This window comes from Pteropus vampyrus, unplaced genomic scaffold, assembly GCF_000151845.1.
Source record: "Pteropus vampyrus isolate Shadow unplaced genomic scaffold, Pvam_2.0 Scaffold509, whole genome shotgun sequence".
Lineage (NCBI taxonomy): Eukaryota > Metazoa > Chordata > Mammalia > Chiroptera > Pteropodidae > Pteropus > Pteropus vampyrus.
Window position 1 is genome coordinate 1,925,310 of NW_011889290.1, and position 17,666 is coordinate 1,942,975.

Genomic DNA, 17,666 nt, shown 5'->3' on the forward strand with positions numbered 1-17,666 from the left:
AAACAGAGTCCAAGTTCCTAGATCAATGGCTTTATTTCCTAGATCAATAATTTCCACCTGTCAGTTCTGTGCCAACCACATGTGATCCCAATTATCTTTAGTGGTATTATAAACTTCTCTTAGTGAAACAAAATAAGTACTTTAAAAATAAAACCACAAAATGGAGGTGGTTCCATAGTGTAGTGGGTAGCATGTCTGCTTTACATGCAGAAGGTCCTGGGTCCATGCCCCAGTGGAGCCACGGTCCATGGTCTATGGCCATGCCACCCTGAACAAGCCCGATGTCTGATCTTGGAAGCTAAGCAGGGTCGGGCCTGGTTAGTACTTGGATGGGAGACCACCTAGGAAGACCAGGTGCTGTAGGCATAAATAATAATAACAAATAATTAAAAAATAAATAAAATCACAAAGGATTGGAATGGAGAAAAAACATATAATAGTCAGACACGTAATGAAAAAATGTCAAATTAGGAGCAAGAATTGCTGGGATGAACTACGCTATAGATCTTTAGTCAGTGACTAGCTTATTTGGTTCCACACCTCAGTACTTCAGAAAGCACAACAAAACACCAACTGACAAAAATGCTTCAGGAACTCTGCTTATGGATGGGTTAACTACTGACATTATTTGACTTTAATATTTATTGACAATCATTCTATATGACTATCTTGCTAGCTTAAGAGAAAGCCATGTTAAGTCCAGTTGAAAATTTCTTGATTTTGAGGAGCTAACTATTCTAAAGCCAAAGCCGGAAAATTTTTTCTTAAAGGGCCAAACAGTAAATATGTTAGGCTTTATAGACCACAAGTCTCTAATGTGAAACAGCCATAGACAATCCGTAAACAAATGGCTATGGCTGTGCTGCAATAAAACTTTATTTATAAAATTAGGCTGGTTGGCTAGATTTGGCCCATGAGCTACACTTTGCCAAATTCTGTTCTAAAATATGTTTATATTAGAAAATACTTCTTCCATACTTTTTAAAGTCAGAAATTCTCATGAAATGTTATTCATGCAGTCAAAAGGGGCTTTGTCAATTATTTTTCATTAGAGAAAAAGTACATGTCCCCAAAAAGCTGTATCAGTTAAGGCTCTATTTATTAGGCATTTGTGATTTCACATTTTAGACTTAATTGAGGTTTACCACTGCATTGTCTAAAAAAATGATGTTTGCTTCCTATGATAGCATGGCAAGGGACTGATGCTCAACCTACTTAAGAAAATAAAGTACTATAGCAATATGGGTATGCAAACTAAGATTATTAATTAAAAATAAATTTTATCTTTTTATTAAAGCATATCAAACTGAATCAAAATGGTTTCTCTTCAATTACTATATGCATGAAATCGATAAAACATTTATTTTAAACTAGCCTATAAATTCCTATAGTTCTTTAATTCAGACTGCTTAGCTTTCAAGTCCAGGCACTGACACATGAAATATTTGTTCATTCATTCATTCATTCATTCATTCATATTTATTGAATGCTTATAAGAATACAGGTATTGTGTTAGATGCTGAAGATTTAAGAGTTCAATACAGTCTAACCATTAAAGAATTCTCAATCTGGCAAAGAATCTCCTCAGAAAATAATTGTGATGAAACCACAATATTAATGTCAGGTTAATCTAATATTAAAATTAATTTTCAAGTTTCAAGAAATGTTATAAGTATCAGATTTCCTACCAAATAAGTATTATATCATTTCCACATATACCTCTATAATTTTTCATTATTTAGTTATATAAATGAAATTAAAAAATGAGATATCATTGATTTCCAGATAGATAATAAAACAAGTGGTATATGCTACAATGTCAAATATTTTTAAAAAACATTTACCAAAAGCCCTAGAAACAGAAGATTATGTATAAAATAACCCTATTTGTACATTGACAATAAAGATACTTGGAACATTTCTGAAGGAATGTTAACGGTGGGCCTAAGGACAGGGCTGGGAGCCAATAAAAGGAAGAAAACTTTTACTTTTCTCCTTATACCATCCTCTAGTATTTACTTTTCTTTTAAATAAAAGAGAAGTATTAATTTTAAAACAAATTTTTAAAAGAGATTAACATCAACAAAGACAAAAATAATTCTCATTATCAGATATGTAAACAGAGGGTATATTCAAATTTCTTTTCATTCTACAACTAAGAATGCTTTTCTCTATCCAAACTTGATATGAAATTTACTGAACAGATTTTTTAAATATCCTGCATACCAAATGCTGTAGGCAAGGATAGCAAAGCTCTTCCTTTTCCATTTTCCTCTATTAAGGGCACTCAGAACCACAAAGTTAATTAAAGAAATGATTCTGGCTGCTTATTAACTATTTTCCTTTTGTGCAACAGATTATGACAGGATGGACTCTCATGCTTTAACAGCACATCATGGGAATTTTTTAACTACACAATTGTAAAATAAAAATGTACTAACACTATGGAACCAAAGAATAAAATAACTGAAATAAAGTATATATTAGAGGCAATCAACAGTAGATTAGATGAAGCAGAGGTTCTAATCAGCAATTTGGAAGATGAGGTAGCAGAAAACACCCTATCAGAATAGCAAAAAGAAAAAAGAATCCAAAAAAATGAGAATAGTTTTAAGGGGCTGCTGGGACAACATCAAGCATATCAACATTCACATCATAGAGGTGCCAGAAGGAGAAGAGAGGGAGCAAGGAATTGAGAACTTGTTTGGAAAAATGATGATGAAAAACTTCCCTAATCTGGTGAAGAAAATAGACACACAAGCCCAGGAAGAACAGAGAGTCCCAAACAATATAAACCCAAAGAGGCCCACACCAAGACACATTATAATTAAAATGCCAAAGGTTAAAAACAAAGAGAGAATCTTAAAAGCAGCAAGAGAAAAGCAGTTACTGACAAGGGAGCTCCCATGAGACTGTCAGCTGATTTCTCAACAGAAACTTTTCAGGCCAGAAGAGACTGGCATGAAATATTCAGTGATGAACACCAAGGACCTATACCGATATTACTCTACCCAGCAAAGCTATCATTTAAAATTGAAGAAGAAATAAAGAGCTTCCCAAAGAGGAAGAAGAAAAAAAAGAAAGATTAAATATTTAAATAATAAAATGGCAATAACTACCTATGAATCAACAATTACTTTCAATGTAAATGGATTCAATGCTCCAATCAAAGACAGGGTAGCTGAATGAATAAGAAAACAACACCCTCACCTATGGTGTCTACAAGAGACTTACTTCAGATGGAAAGACAAATACAGACTGAAATTAAAGGGATGGAAAAAGATATTTCATGAAAATGAAAATGAGAAAAAAAGCCTGGGGTAGCAATACTTATACCAGACAAAATAGACTTCTAAAAAAAGGCTTTAACAAGAGACAAAGAAGAACCCAGTAATCCCACTTCTAGTTATTTTATCCAAAAAAACCCAAAACAGTACTTTAAAGGGACATGTGCACCCATATGTTCAATGCAGCATTTTTTATAAGAGCCAAGATATAGCGGCAATCTGGGTGTACATCAATGGATGAATAGATAAAGAAGATGTGGTATACATATACAATGGAATATTACTGAGCCATAAAAAAAAGAATGAGATCTTGTCATATGTAACAACATGGACCTAGAGGATATCGTGCTGAGTGAAGTCAGACAGAGAAAGATAAATGCCATATGATTTCACTTATATGTGGAATTTAAAAAAAAAAAAAAAAGAACAAACAAAACAGATACAGACTCACAGATACAGAGAACATTTTGATGGTTCCCAGATGGGAGGGGGGCTGAGGGGATGGATGAAAAAGGCAAAGGGATTAAGAAGTACAAATTGGTAGTTACAAAATAGTCTTGAGGATATAAAGTATAGCATAAGGAATAAAGTCAATAATATTGTAACAACTATGTATGGTGTCAGATGGGTACTAGATTTATCAGGGAGATCACTTTGTAACTTATAGAAATGTCTAATCACTAGGTTGTACATTCGAAACTAATATAATATTATGTCAACTGTAATTGAAACATTAAAAAATTATTTTAAAAATGTACTGACACTAAAGATACCTTTATAAATCTGTCACTTTAATCTTTCTTCATAACTTGGTTTATTTATGTGGCTATATAGTCACATAAAATTTCACTGAAAAAAGATATAAGCATTACTATTTGTTGGGCATGAAAAACCTTATAACACTGGACTTCTCATTTATTCTCAAGATAAAAGGCTAAGTGATAGTGAAATTTAACAAAAATTCTTAGATTGAACAGGTAATTTTTAAATTGTAAAGAGTGTAGATTTTTCATGCTTCGGTAAATAATGAAAGAAATACACATTTTCTTATTTAAAACCTAATATTTGGAACAGGAGACCTAGTATGTTGCTAACAGTCTCAAGGACAACTATGAAAAGGGAACAAGACAATGCAAACAAATGTGATTTTTTGAAAACTGATAATGATTCTAAATATAAGAACTGATTTCAAATTTATTTTAAAATATACTCTAGAAGCATAGCAATTTCTGTATGCCTGTTAAAGTGGAATGTAAAGAAAAACTACTGAATATTCAACTGATTCAAGATTAAAAAAAAAAAACACAGATTCTACAAGTTGAGTCTATACGAATAAGATTGGCTTCTGGAGATAATCATTAGTTTATTGCTTATTCCTTTGTATTCATTGGGAATCTTCCTAATACTTAGGTTGAAAACATGCTTGATAAGACCTACCAATAAAAATGATAACATTGTAACAATGTTCAGTTTTTCAAGCTGGGAAAAAAACCTAGTAAATTTATTAAGTAATTAAGGCTGGATTTACATGTCTTCATTCACCACTTCTGACGTCCATAAAAGAAAAAATGTGAAAATTTCCCCAGAATATATATAGAACTTTTTGTTGTCATTGTTAAAGTCTGAAATTCTCTTTTCCATTAATATATTTACTAACCTCTCCTCGGACTCTCATGATTGAAGAGAATGCCATTCACTGCAAAAAGATTATATGCCTCACGGAAGTTCACCACAATCCAGTAGGCATAGAGTTTTGCTGCTCCTGTTGGGACAATTTTTAAAAAGCAAGTAAAAGACAGTGTCTTAGTATTTAAAAACAGTGATTTTCATTCATCTTAAACAAGTAACAACTTACACAAACTACAATTTGTAATGTATCAAAATAGAAAAAAAAGACTTAAAAGCCAAAGACAAAATAAAGGCTTCTTTGCCAGTTAATAATGTGCACAAGGAAATATTTAAGAATTTCTTACTTTTGTAATATCCATGGTTCTTTGTTTTACAATCCAATTGACTTCAATTATAGTGTGTGCCATGTATCAAGTGGACCTTCTTAGGTCTTATTTGTTTTTCTTAGTATTAAGAAATTAAAAAGTGAAAAAATATGGGATCTCACTATTCTAGCTGCTTCAAAACTTTATCACTTAAGTCTTTCATGAATACTTTTTTACAAATATGTAAGATGTAATAGACCTTTTTTTTTTTAAAGGTTTGAACTCAGGGAGGCTTTCATCGGGGAGATAAAAAACATGAAACCTTATCACTTCAGCACAGTCCCACAACATTTCAGAAAAAAAAATCATGTTTAGTTTAATTTTCCCTTCAAAGTGATCTGCATGAAAGGGCTGAATGAGCATGGACTGGTGAGGTGAGGTGGTAATTCCACCCTGGAGGCAATGGCAGCAAATACTTGTAGTTAGCAATGTATAAAGGTATGCTTCTCAACAAGTCTAGTCACTTTAGTTTATCTTAATGTTAATCTCACACCCAAATGACTTCAGCCATGAGACATGAACAGAATTAAAGCAGGAACACACAAACGCCCCATACACACAAAGAAAGTGGCACATGTTGTTCTCACCGTATGGCGACCGAGGATAAAAGGGAGTGGTCTCCTTCTGGGGTATTTCTTGCACTTTCCCATAAAGTTCACTTGTGGAGGCTTGGTAGAACTTCACAGAGTTGATAAGGCCACAGGTCTTAACTGCATCCAGAAGCCGTAAAGTGCCAACCCCATCAACATCTGCAGTATATTCAGCCAGGTCAAAAGAAATCTGGAAAGAGCAGGAAAGGAAGTGCTATATTAAGGGTAACAGCAACAAAGATGTTGACTGGAGAAAACAAAGACTTTTTACAATTTCACACACTTAGAAAAGTTATGTTTGTGAATAGCAGACTAAGAATGTGGATATCATCTATTTCTAACACCAAATGGCTAGAAAATACCTTACGAAATTAAGAATACGAGGTAAAATGAAGAACTGTATAACCAGACATATCACCTCCTACTTCTAAGCTGAATACCGGGGTGTTCCTTAAAAATAAAGACTGAACCAGTCTCTTAGGGGTGAGGGCCTAGGAAATGCACATTATTAATGAGTCCCAGTTAATTTTTATGCACACAGAAGATTGAGACTATGTACTTTAGAACACAGTCAGTTTTAAAAAGAATTGTTTCATATTCTATTTTAAATTAAGATACAAGAATGATTTTTAGTATATTACATATGTATAATCTTTTCATTATGAGACTCTGAACACAGCAAGAAACTAATGTAAATTGAATTGAATGATTTCTAAGAGGATGCTAAGAAATAATTCAATATTTTACAGTTTTTTAACATATTCTTTAAAAATGTGACTGATATGCTTTTTTCCTAAATTATTTATAAGCACAATAAACAAATTTACCTAATATTCAAACCTCTTAAAATAACAAGGCTAAAAATGTCACTGGTTTACTTAATGTCCAAATATAGCTGGACAAAATGCAGACATGCTTCTCTGCTGCCTGGTGAATGACCTCAATGTTCACCTGGAAAAAAAACCCCTCTAGGGTGACTGAGGTTACTGGCTTCATTACAGCTCAGTCCTGCGTGTCCCCTGAGCAAAAGTTGTAGCCTTGTCTATATACAGGGTATTAACGTAACTTAGGCGATTGCTAACCAGATTCCTAACTCAGACACTAAACTCATGTCATCTAGGCCTGTCAGTAAAGCTCACATGGCAGCCTTGAGATAAAATAGAAAAAAAGTATCTCACAATTTTCCAAGCCAAGAAAGCACAATTGGCACTATTTTATTCTTTTTAAATAACAATTTATTGGGTAAAATTTACATAGCATAAAATTCGCCCTTTTAAAGTTTATGACTCAGTAGTTTTTAGTATATTCACAGCATTATGCAATCATTACCACCATCTAATCCAGAACCTGTCATCATCCCTACAATAAACTCTGTACCCATTAGCAATCACTTCCCATCTTCCCCTTCCGCCCCTCTGCCCACCGCACCCCCACCCTGCCCCACAATAGTCACTACTTTCTGTCTCTAAACATTTACTTATCCTGGACATTTATTATAAATGGAATCATATACCATGTTACCATGTGTCCTTTTCTGACCGGCTTCTTTCACATATCACATTTTCATTCTCTTGGATATGTACCTAGGAGCAGGGTCATTTGGTAACACTACGTTTGACATTTTGAGGAACTGCCTTACTGTTTTCCAATGTGGCTGCACCATTTCACATGCTCAACAACAGTTAATGAGGACTCCAATTGCTCCACATCTTACCCAGCATTTGCTGTAGTCTGTCTTTTTGATTACAGATATCATACTAGGTATGGTTTTGTGTTATTTTTTCAATTGAGACATAATTAACACATAACATTATATTAGTTTCGGATGTACAACATAAATGTAACATATTATGACTTGATAATATATTGTAATCTAGTTAACAGCAATCACCAAGCATAGTTATTTTTTTTCTCGTGATGAGAATTTTTAAGATCTACTCTTAGTAACTTTCAAATATACAAGTATTATTTGAAATTTATTATTATTATTACCTATAGTCACCATGCTGTACATAACATTCCCATGACTTATTTTATAACTGGAAGTTTGTATCTTTTGACCATTTTCACCCATTTTGCCCACTGCTCACCACCAACTACCCTGCCTCTGGCAACCACCAAAATGTTCTATCTATGAGTTCACTTCTTTTCATTTTTTAGATTCCACATGTAAGTGAAATCTTATAGTATGTCTTTCTCTGTCTAACTTATTTCACTTATCATAATATTCTCAAGGTCTATCCCTGTTGTCTCAAATGGCAGGATTTTATCTTTTTCCATTGATGGATACTTATGTTGTTTCTATACCCTGGCTATTGTAAATAATACTGCAATCAACATAAGGGTGCAGATATTTGAGTTAGGGTTTTTGTTTCCTTTGGATAAATCCCTAGAAGTGAAATTGCTGAATCATTTGTTAGTCTATTTTTAATTTTTTGATGAACCTCTATAATTGTTTTCCATAGTGGCTACACCAATAGTACACAAAGGTTCTCATTTCTCTACATCCTCATCAACACTTACAATCTCTTGTCTAGTTCATAACAGCCTTTTTAACAGGTGTGTCGTGATATCTCATGTGGTTTTGATTTCCATTTCCATGATGATTAGTGATATGGAGCAACTTTTCAAGTACATGTTGGCCATCTGTATGTCTCCTTTGGAAAAATGTCTATTGAGTTCTTCAGACCATTTTAAGTTGGATTTTTTTTTCTATTGAGTTGTATGAGTTCTTTGTTTATTTTGGATATTAGCCCTTTATCAGATATATGATCTGCAGTTATTTCTCCCATTCAGCAGAATGCCTTTTAATTTTGTTGATGTTTTCCTTTGCTGTGCAGAAGCTTTTTAGTTCGATGTAGAAACACTTGTTTATTTTTGCTTCTGGTGTCAAATCCAAAAAATCATCGCCAAGACCTATATCAAAAGCTTATTGCCTATGTTTTCTTTTAGGACTTCTATGGATTCAGGTTTTATGCTCAAGTCTTTAATCCATTTAGAGTTAGTTTTTGTGTATGGTGTAAGATAATGGTCTAGTTTCATTCTTTTGCCTGAGGCTATACAATTTTCCAACACCATTTACTGAAGACTATCCTTTCTCCCTTGTATATTCTTGAATCCTGTGTCTAAATTAATTGACTATCTATGTGTGGGTTTATTTCTGAGTTTTCTATTCTGTTCCATTGATCTATGTGTCTGTTTTTATGCCAATACCATACTGTTTTGATTACTACAACTTTGTAATATAATTTGAAATTAGGGAAGTGTCATGCCTCCAGCTTTGTTCTTCCTTCTCAAGATTGCTTTGGCTATTAAAAGTCTTAAGTGGATCCAGACAAATTTCTCATTGTGGTTTTGATTTGCATTTCCCTGATGACTAATGATGTTGAGCATATTTTCATGTGCTTACTAGCCATTTGTATATCTTATTTAGAATGATGTCTATTCAGATTCTTGACTCATTTTTAAGTTGGGTTATTTATCTTTTCATTATTGTTGTAAAAATTCTTTACATCTTCTGAATAAAAATCTCTTATCAGATATATGACTTGCAATTTTCGATCATTTTGACGGTTGTCTTTTCACTTTCTTTTTAATTCTTTCTATATTGAGATATAGCTGACATAACATTGTGTAAGTTTAAGGTATACAAACACTTTTCACTTTCTTTGTGTCCTATAAAGCACAAAGTCCAATTCATCCAATTTTTCTTCTGTCATTTGTGCTTTTGGTGTCATAACTTAGAATGCTCTGCTTAACCCGAGTATATAGTTTTATTCCTATGTTTTATTCTAAGAGTTTTATAGTTTTATTTATTATATTTAGGTCTTCAATCCAGTTAGTTTTTAGTTATTTTTTATATATGGTATAGGTCAGAGGTCTGAATTTATCATTTGCATATGGATATTAAGTTGTACTAATAACACCATTTATTGAAAAGGCTATTCTTTCCCCATTGAATGGTCTTAGTACTGAGCCATTGTGTTTTCAGGAAAAGCTGTGGCCCCATGTTGAGGGTACAGTGCACTGAGCAGGCCTCAGTAGATGGAGGTGTCAGGGTTCTAGGACCACTTGGGGGTATCCTTTGAGCAAACCACTTGACCACTCTCTCTGGCTATAGTTTTCTCATAGTGCCACAATTATACATTTATATGACACTTTACAATTTTAAAATGCTTTTATTGGAGCTTTCCAACAATTCTAGGAGAAACAGAAACCAGGTCCTGAGGTTCCGAGAGATTGCTTGTCACTTTAAAGTCATACTAAAAGCCGGAAGCAACAAAGCTGGGAATGAAAGCAGGTCTCCACTCCTGAAATGCTGCTCACAACAAAAGCAGGGCTCAGCCTTTCTGAGACCCAGACTCTGTAAGGATCTCATGAAAGTCTCAGACATTCTGACAAGAAACATATATATGCATGAGAGTGCATACAAGTGCACGCATGCATGTGCGTACACATACAGTTTTGTTGAGGGATTCATAGATTACAGATGAAGAAATAGATGATATTTAAGATCCTTTTTAACCCTAAGTATCTGTCAAGCCACTATATAAATTCATATCCAATATTTTCAGTCTTTGTGATAAAATCAATCAAGTTTGAACAGTTAAGAGCATGTTGGTTTTTTTTTTCTCTCATTGGCTGTTTTTTTAAACTTATATATGCATTATCTAAACAAAATGAAAAGGTAGCATTTTTTGAGTACACAATATGGGGTAGACATCATTCTAATAAGGAGTGTGTGTGTGTGTGTGTGTGTGTGTGTGTGTGTGTGCGCGCGTGTGTGTAATTTAATCCTAAAGACAGGTAAGCACTAAAACTTAGGCACAGAGACTGCAGCAAGTGGTGGAGCCACATATTATAGCCATAGCAAACATTATATATATATGATATATATATATATATATATATATATATATATCATATAATATATAATCATGTTATATACACAATAACCAAAAAATTCTTATGTAAGCACGTGAAACACTGGAACACAGGATAAGGAAATTTTGCACAACTTAAAAGCTTTTAGTTATGCTGGGAAATTGAATTTAGATAAGTGATAGGTCCTTATTCAGAGGACTGAAAACTTGGAAAAAAACTGAGAGCATTTAGGCTGAAGAAATTATGAGACGGCAGTTGGGGAGGGGGGTGGGCGTAGGGTACTGCATGCATGTAGATTTTTAGGTAACACCACCAAGAATTAAGCATATGTTTGATATTCAAAGTGTGAGAGAAGAAGGCTGGCTGATAAATCTATTTGTTCATAAAATGTTTTAGAATATAGAATAACAAATTAACTGGCTTCCTTTAAAAAAAAAACTGTGACATACTTTGTAGCTTGATAAATGGTTACAAGGGTGATTCTGAAATACACCAAAACATCAGGGGTCTGGAAAGTTACATATAGCCCATGGGCTAAATCTGTCCCCATGCCTGTTTTTGTAATAAAGTTTTATAGGAACACTGCCGTACTCTTTCACTCATGTGTTTTCTATGATTGGTTTCACACGATAACAGCAGAGTTGAGCAGTTGTGATATAGAACTATTTTCCACAAAAACAAAACTATTTACTATTTGACCCTTTACAGAAAGGGCTTTCTGGTACCTGCACAAAAAATTATAGTAACATTTCAAAGTCAAGATTAAGTAATTTTTTAAATTTTTTATTATTTTTTCTATATTTTCTCCATACTGCAGGATGAATATGGAGTATGTTTCCAATCATGAACAGAGCTGCATTTTCAGAGGCATGGAGACTCAGTTAACAGTAGAAACTTATTTCACTTAACGAGAATAAAAAAAAAAAGACTGATTATAAAAACAAAAAAACAAAAAAACAAAAAACAAAAAATGCCAAGCCTACAAAATAGCTCCCCCTACCTACTTCCTCTTCTGGAATACAACACTCTTCAAGCTCTCTTCCCGCTTCACTGGCAGCGACTTTCTAGGCTCTTTTGCTGTCTCTCACTCCACTACTGCACTGAGACTGTATAGGACCTGTTCTCCTCATCCATTCTGCAGGCTTCTCACTGAGTCAAAGGCCTCGAATCACCACCTCTGTGCACAAGACCCCAAAGGGCCATCTCCAGTACCCTTAAGTACCCTGCCCTGAGCAGTAGCCTTAAGTTTCTTCCTGTCTAGTTGACATGCCTAATATCATCTCACATTGATTGAGCTAGTCCGAAATGGAATTATGATGCTGTCACCAAATCCTATTCTTTTGGCCCCTCCCTTCTTAGTAAATGGTACTTATTCATCTGTTACTCAAATTAAAAACCTAGAAATCATGGCTGACTTCTCTGGTCCTTCACAATTCACAGAAACCTAAGCACTTCTTATCACTCCCATCTTTAGCTGCCATCACCTTTCACTGGAACTACTGAACTAGCCTCTGACTAGTTCCATTACAGTCTTTCTCCCTCCTGGCCTCCAGGTACTTCTCCACCTCACTGCCTACCACTCTCTTACTAATGAGACCCTGCCTCTCTGGCCATTGGACTGTTGTCCTTGGACTGTTTCCAGCTCCTGCCTCGAGTCTTTACACTTGTGTGCTCTCTGTGTGCATGTGCTCTTCCTTCTTCACCAGCTCTCTCCCTCCCTCCCCATCTCTGTTCAAATGTCGCCCTCCAGAAAGGCCTTCTTTGCCTTCCTCTTTATATGAAAAAGAAACAACTCTTGTCATCTCTGTTTACCCATACCTTCGCATTGTTTCATTTCTTCTTTAATATTTCACTTTACCTGTTTATTTATTATCTTTCTACATTAAAACATAAGCTCCTTGAGGGCAGGGATTTTATCTTCATCTCTACAGTATCTGAAACATTGCTTGACAGTATTTGTTAAATGAATACAGAGGGCATGCAAACTAATGAGGAATTTAAATGTCAAATACATAAATAGCAAAATAATAATACAAAAAAGCAGTAGGAAAAAAAACAGGCTATCAGACTTCTATAGAAAAGGTTGATTATTTAATAGTACTGAAATAGGTACAATTTCAAAGGGGAACACAGAAAAAACTCTATATAAATTTCAAAGATGTAGTATAACAAATATGAGAAAAGTTTAAGAGTTACATTATACAAAGATGTAGAATTCAGAGTAAAGGTAAATTATGTTAGATCATAATTAATAAAATAGATGTAAGAGGAATGGGTTATTGAACTATTCAAAGACCTTGTAGTGGTATATATTCATCTGAAGGCACTGTCAGGACAGTCTCAGAGAAAAGTTGTTTATAAAGCCTTGAAGAACCAGAGAAGAATTTAAAGTCAAAGGAAAATGGTAAAATTTAAGTTTAAATATAAAGCAAATTGCTCTTACCAACATTCAAAGATATAAATGGATATCCTTAGAATTACTCTCATTTATATGAGTGATAAATTGTGGCCTTTCTTGAAACAAAAAGAAAATTAGGAATGGTTCTCTAAAGGGCTGTGTGGGACCCAGAAACAGGAACTGAAGGTGTGTATTGCAATTCTGCACAGTGTGTAGATCGAAATGTAAATACTAGGAGTGTTTTTATTGCATCAGATTATCATCACTGTGCTAGGCCTCATAAGATAAGGCAAATAATAATGATAATTCCACCATTTTTACAGTCCTTTTGCCTCTTCAGAATCCTTTTTAATACATGTTCATTTTATAACCACATGAAAATTGGGTAGAGATAGAGAAAGGCATTCTAACCAAATAGAATGAGGAAAATGTATTGATGATGATACCAATTAATATGTTATTTATATTAGATCATTATAAGAGAACATGAACTGTGTCCAAGTAGTAGAGTAATATACGGTGGTAACTGGAACACCTGCATCTTTACCTACTAAAACTGATTACCAAAACGGAATACCTGAGGTCACAAATGTCACACACTATGATTCTTTACCCAGGAATCATAAAAATTGGATATTCCTTGAGAGACTGTTGACTGGAAACCATTCTGGAACTTTCCAGATGAGGTCTACCACCTCATTCATCAGACTTCTTAGTGTTCAAACTCATTTCTTACCTTGATCCTGAGTCTCTCATACTGACGCCCGAGGTCTAATTCTGTTTCTCATAATAAGAACCTTCAGGGAACAACCCTGCATCAAACCTTAGCTTAGGATTTAAATTTTGGAGTCCAGAGAAAAGCAGATGGTTCTAGTCACCAGAGGGTGTCGAGTGTGAGTAGTTTATCAGAATTAGCCCATGAATTCTCCCTTGTACTTTCTCTTAACCTACTGTACTCTTAACCTAAAAATACTAATTAAAAAAAAATGTACATTTTAAAATTCTGAAATCTACTATAAACAAAAGGTGAAAGAAAAAAAAAAAAAAAACTACCTCCCCCACCCTCCCATACATACTAGACTGTAAGCTTCATAGGGGCAAGGGCCTTGACTATTTCTGCCCACCACTATATTCCCTAAAATGACATACTGGTCAAAATGCACTTGAAATTTAAAAATGAAAAGCCATTTAAAGAAAAGTTCTATTTATTTATAATGAATTAAATAAAATATATTTAACTCTCCTAGAAATATTAATAGAACTATTAGATTATAAAGTATAAATGAATAGAAAAAAGTATTTGAATAAAAATTTTAGTAAAAGAATTTCAAACACAGCAGAAAAGAATTTCATAACAATCGATAAATAAGACCTAACTTCTTACAGGCTTTTCAGTTGGAAAAAAACAAGAAAAACACATGCATGAAGTTAAAGATAAGCAGAATTACCTCAGAAGAAATGGAATGGCTTTGATACTGAAGCAAGATGTAGCACAGGCAGTTAGGGGCTACAATGCAAAGTCTAACTGAATAATATATATCAAACTTCTAGGAAAAGCTATTATTATAACTCTCTCAAGTCTATACTCAACTACAGAGGCTGAAGAAGATGAAACTAAAAGCTTTCACTTAAGTATCCAAGAAGAAATTGATCACATACCAAAACAAGACGTGTTAACAATTATAGGTAACTGGAATGCAAAAATAAAAATAAAGTAGAATAAATGTCATCAGAGAATTTGGACTAGAAGTCTGAAATGAGGCAGGAGATCAGCTCGCGGATTTCTGCAAAGCCAACAACTTGTCAATCACAAACAGATGCTTCAAACAACTGAACAGACAACTATATACATGGACAGCACCAGATGGCTGATATAGAAATCAAATAGACTATTTAATTGGAAGCAGGAGATGGAAAAGCTATATTCCCTCTGCCAAAACAAGACCAGGAGCTGCTTGTGGTGCGGACCACAAACTGTTAATATCAAATATTATTGTAAAGCTGAAGAAGAGCATTAAAGGGATCACAGTGTTAAAATATAATGTAAATAACATTCCTGATGGCTTTGAAATACACATAAAAAAAACAGATTCGCACTGTTAAATTGACTGAGAACCAGAGAACTGTGGACTGAAACTAGAATATTATTAAGAAAGAATGTGAAAAGACAATGTTAGTAGCACAAAGGAAAGAAAAATCAAGATCGAAGAAAGAAGAAACATTAAAAATTGTTAAAGACAGGTGAGAGGCAAAATTTAAAGGTGACAAAAGCAGAGGTAGAACCCTCAACAGTTGTTCAATGACTATCATGTAGAGTTAAAGAGAGCTATTACAACAGTCAATGCGAGGAGGTAGAAGACAACAACAACAACAAAAAACAAGAGATCTCTACCAGAAGACTCAAGGAAAAAAAAGGGAATTCAAACCTAAACTAGCAATGCTGAATGACCAACAAGGAAGCATATTATCCGACCAGGAGAAAATAAAGGGAAGGGGAACAGTATAATAAAAATCTATAGGAAAGAGCTAAAAGAATGATACTTTTGAAGAAGATTCCTATTTAAAAAAACCTGTAATTCTAGAAAGTGACATGGAAGCAGCCCTGAAAGTACTAGAAAGAAACAAATCACTGGGGTAAACAGGAGACCAGCAGAATTATTTTAAGTCACAAAGACTGAATCTGTCAAAATCTTAACATAAGTATGTCAACAAATATGAAAGACAAAACAATGGTCTACAGACTGGAAACATTCAATATACATCCCAATCTTCAAGAAAAGAGATGCCAAGGAGTGCAATAACTATAGGATCATTGCTCTAACTTCCCAAACAAGTAAAGAGATGCTCAAGGTGATGCAACAAGGACTTCCACATTATATGAAGAAAGAAATACCAATGTTCAAGCTGGAATGAGAAAAAAAAGAAGCACTCAAGATCTAATTGCAAACATTCACTGGATACTGGAATACGCCAAAGTATTTCAGAAAAAGTTAGTCTATGTATTATAGACTACATGCAGTAAAGCCTTTGATGGTGTGGATCTTGAGAAGTTTTGGGATGCTCTGAAAGAAATGGTCATATCTCAGCAATTGAATTTCCTGATGCATAACCTGTATTCTAGACAGGAAGCCACTGTCAAGACAGAATATGGAGGGCCAAAATAGTTTCTCTAGGCAAAGGTGTCAGAGAAGGGTGCGTTTTATCTCTTTATTTGTGTAATTTGTACGCAGAACATATTATATGAAAAACTAGGCTAGATTCAGAGGAAGAAGAAGGGAAAATTGGTAGAAAAAATATCAGTAACTTAAGATATACAGATGACACCGTCTTACTGGCAGAAAGTAGCAATGATTTGAAATGACTTCTGATGAAAGTGAAAAAAGAAACTGCGAAAGCAGGACTGCATTTAAACATAAATAAGACAAATATCATGAATAAAGAAGAAATAAACAACTTTAACAAAGAGAAGACATTGAAATAAAGACATTTCAGTGAAGATATTAAAACATACAAACTACCAAGACTGAATCATGGTAAAATAGAAAATCTTAACAGAAAGATTACTAGCAAGGAGAGTGAATCAGTAATCAAAAACACCCCAATAAAAAGTCTAGGACCAGACAGTTTTACTGAGAATTTTATCAAACATTCAAAGAAAAATTAATACCAATCCTTCCCAAACTCTACCAAAAATTAAAAGAGGTGTATAACTCTTCCAAACACATTTTACAAGGCCAAATACAAAAGAACAGACAATGATGCCACCGCCCATCCCAAACACACACAATTACAGGCCAATATCACTGATAAACATAAATAAAAAACTTCTTGACAAAATATTAGAAAACCAATGGGGAAATCAAATCATTTCAATAATCATTAAAATGGTCATATGCCATGATCAAGTGGGATTTATTGCAGGGAGGAATGGATGGTTCAACATCTGCAAATCAGTATGATATACTACGTTAAGCAAATGAAGGCTAAATATCATATGATCATTTCAACAGATGTAGAAAAAGCATCTTACACATTCAACATTTATTTATGATAAATCGATCAATTGATTTACGATAAAAACTCTCAATAAAATATAGAGAATTAAAGTACCTCAACATAATAAAAGCCATATATATATATAAAAATAAACCCATAGCTTACATCATGCTCAATGGTGAAAAGCCAAAAGCTTTCCTCTAAGATAAGGAACAAGACAAAGGTGTCCACTCTCACCACTTTTCTTCAACATAGTGTTGAAGGTTCTAGCCAGAGCAATTAGGCTATTAAGCAATTAGAGAAAGAAAAAGGGAGAGAGAGAGAGAAGAAAAGAGACGGGGAGAAGAGGGTAGGGGAAGAGAGGGAGGAAGTGAGGGAGGAAGAAAAGGAGGCAGGAAGGGAGAGAAGGAGAGATGGAGGGAGAGAAGGAGAGAGGGAGGGAGAGAAGGAGGGAGGGAGGGAGAGAGGGAGGGAGAAGACACATCCGTATTGAAAAGGAAGAAGTAAAGCTGTCACT

At 34.2% G+C, this 17,666-nt stretch overlaps 1 protein-coding gene and 1 pseudogene across 7 annotated transcripts in view; one reads left to right on the forward strand and one right to left on the reverse strand.

Annotated features, from left to right (window-relative positions):
• GMDS (GDP-mannose 4,6-dehydratase) overlaps window positions 1-17,666 on the reverse strand; it is a 602,961-nt gene that overhangs the window by 332,789 nt on the left and 252,506 nt on the right. For all 7 annotated transcript variants that reach the window (XM_011383245.2, XM_011383244.2, XM_023524913.1 and 4 more), the window contains 2 exons: window positions 5,869-6,061; window positions 4,945-5,049 (listed from right to left, as the gene is read on the reverse strand). In XM_011383245.2, coding sequence (XP_011381547.1) covers window positions 4,945-5,049; window positions 5,869-6,061 — 298 coding nt within the window. The remainder of the gene's footprint in view (window positions 1-4,944; window positions 5,050-5,868; window positions 6,062-17,666) is intronic.
• On the forward strand, window positions 251-366 carry LOC111732955 (annotated as a pseudogene).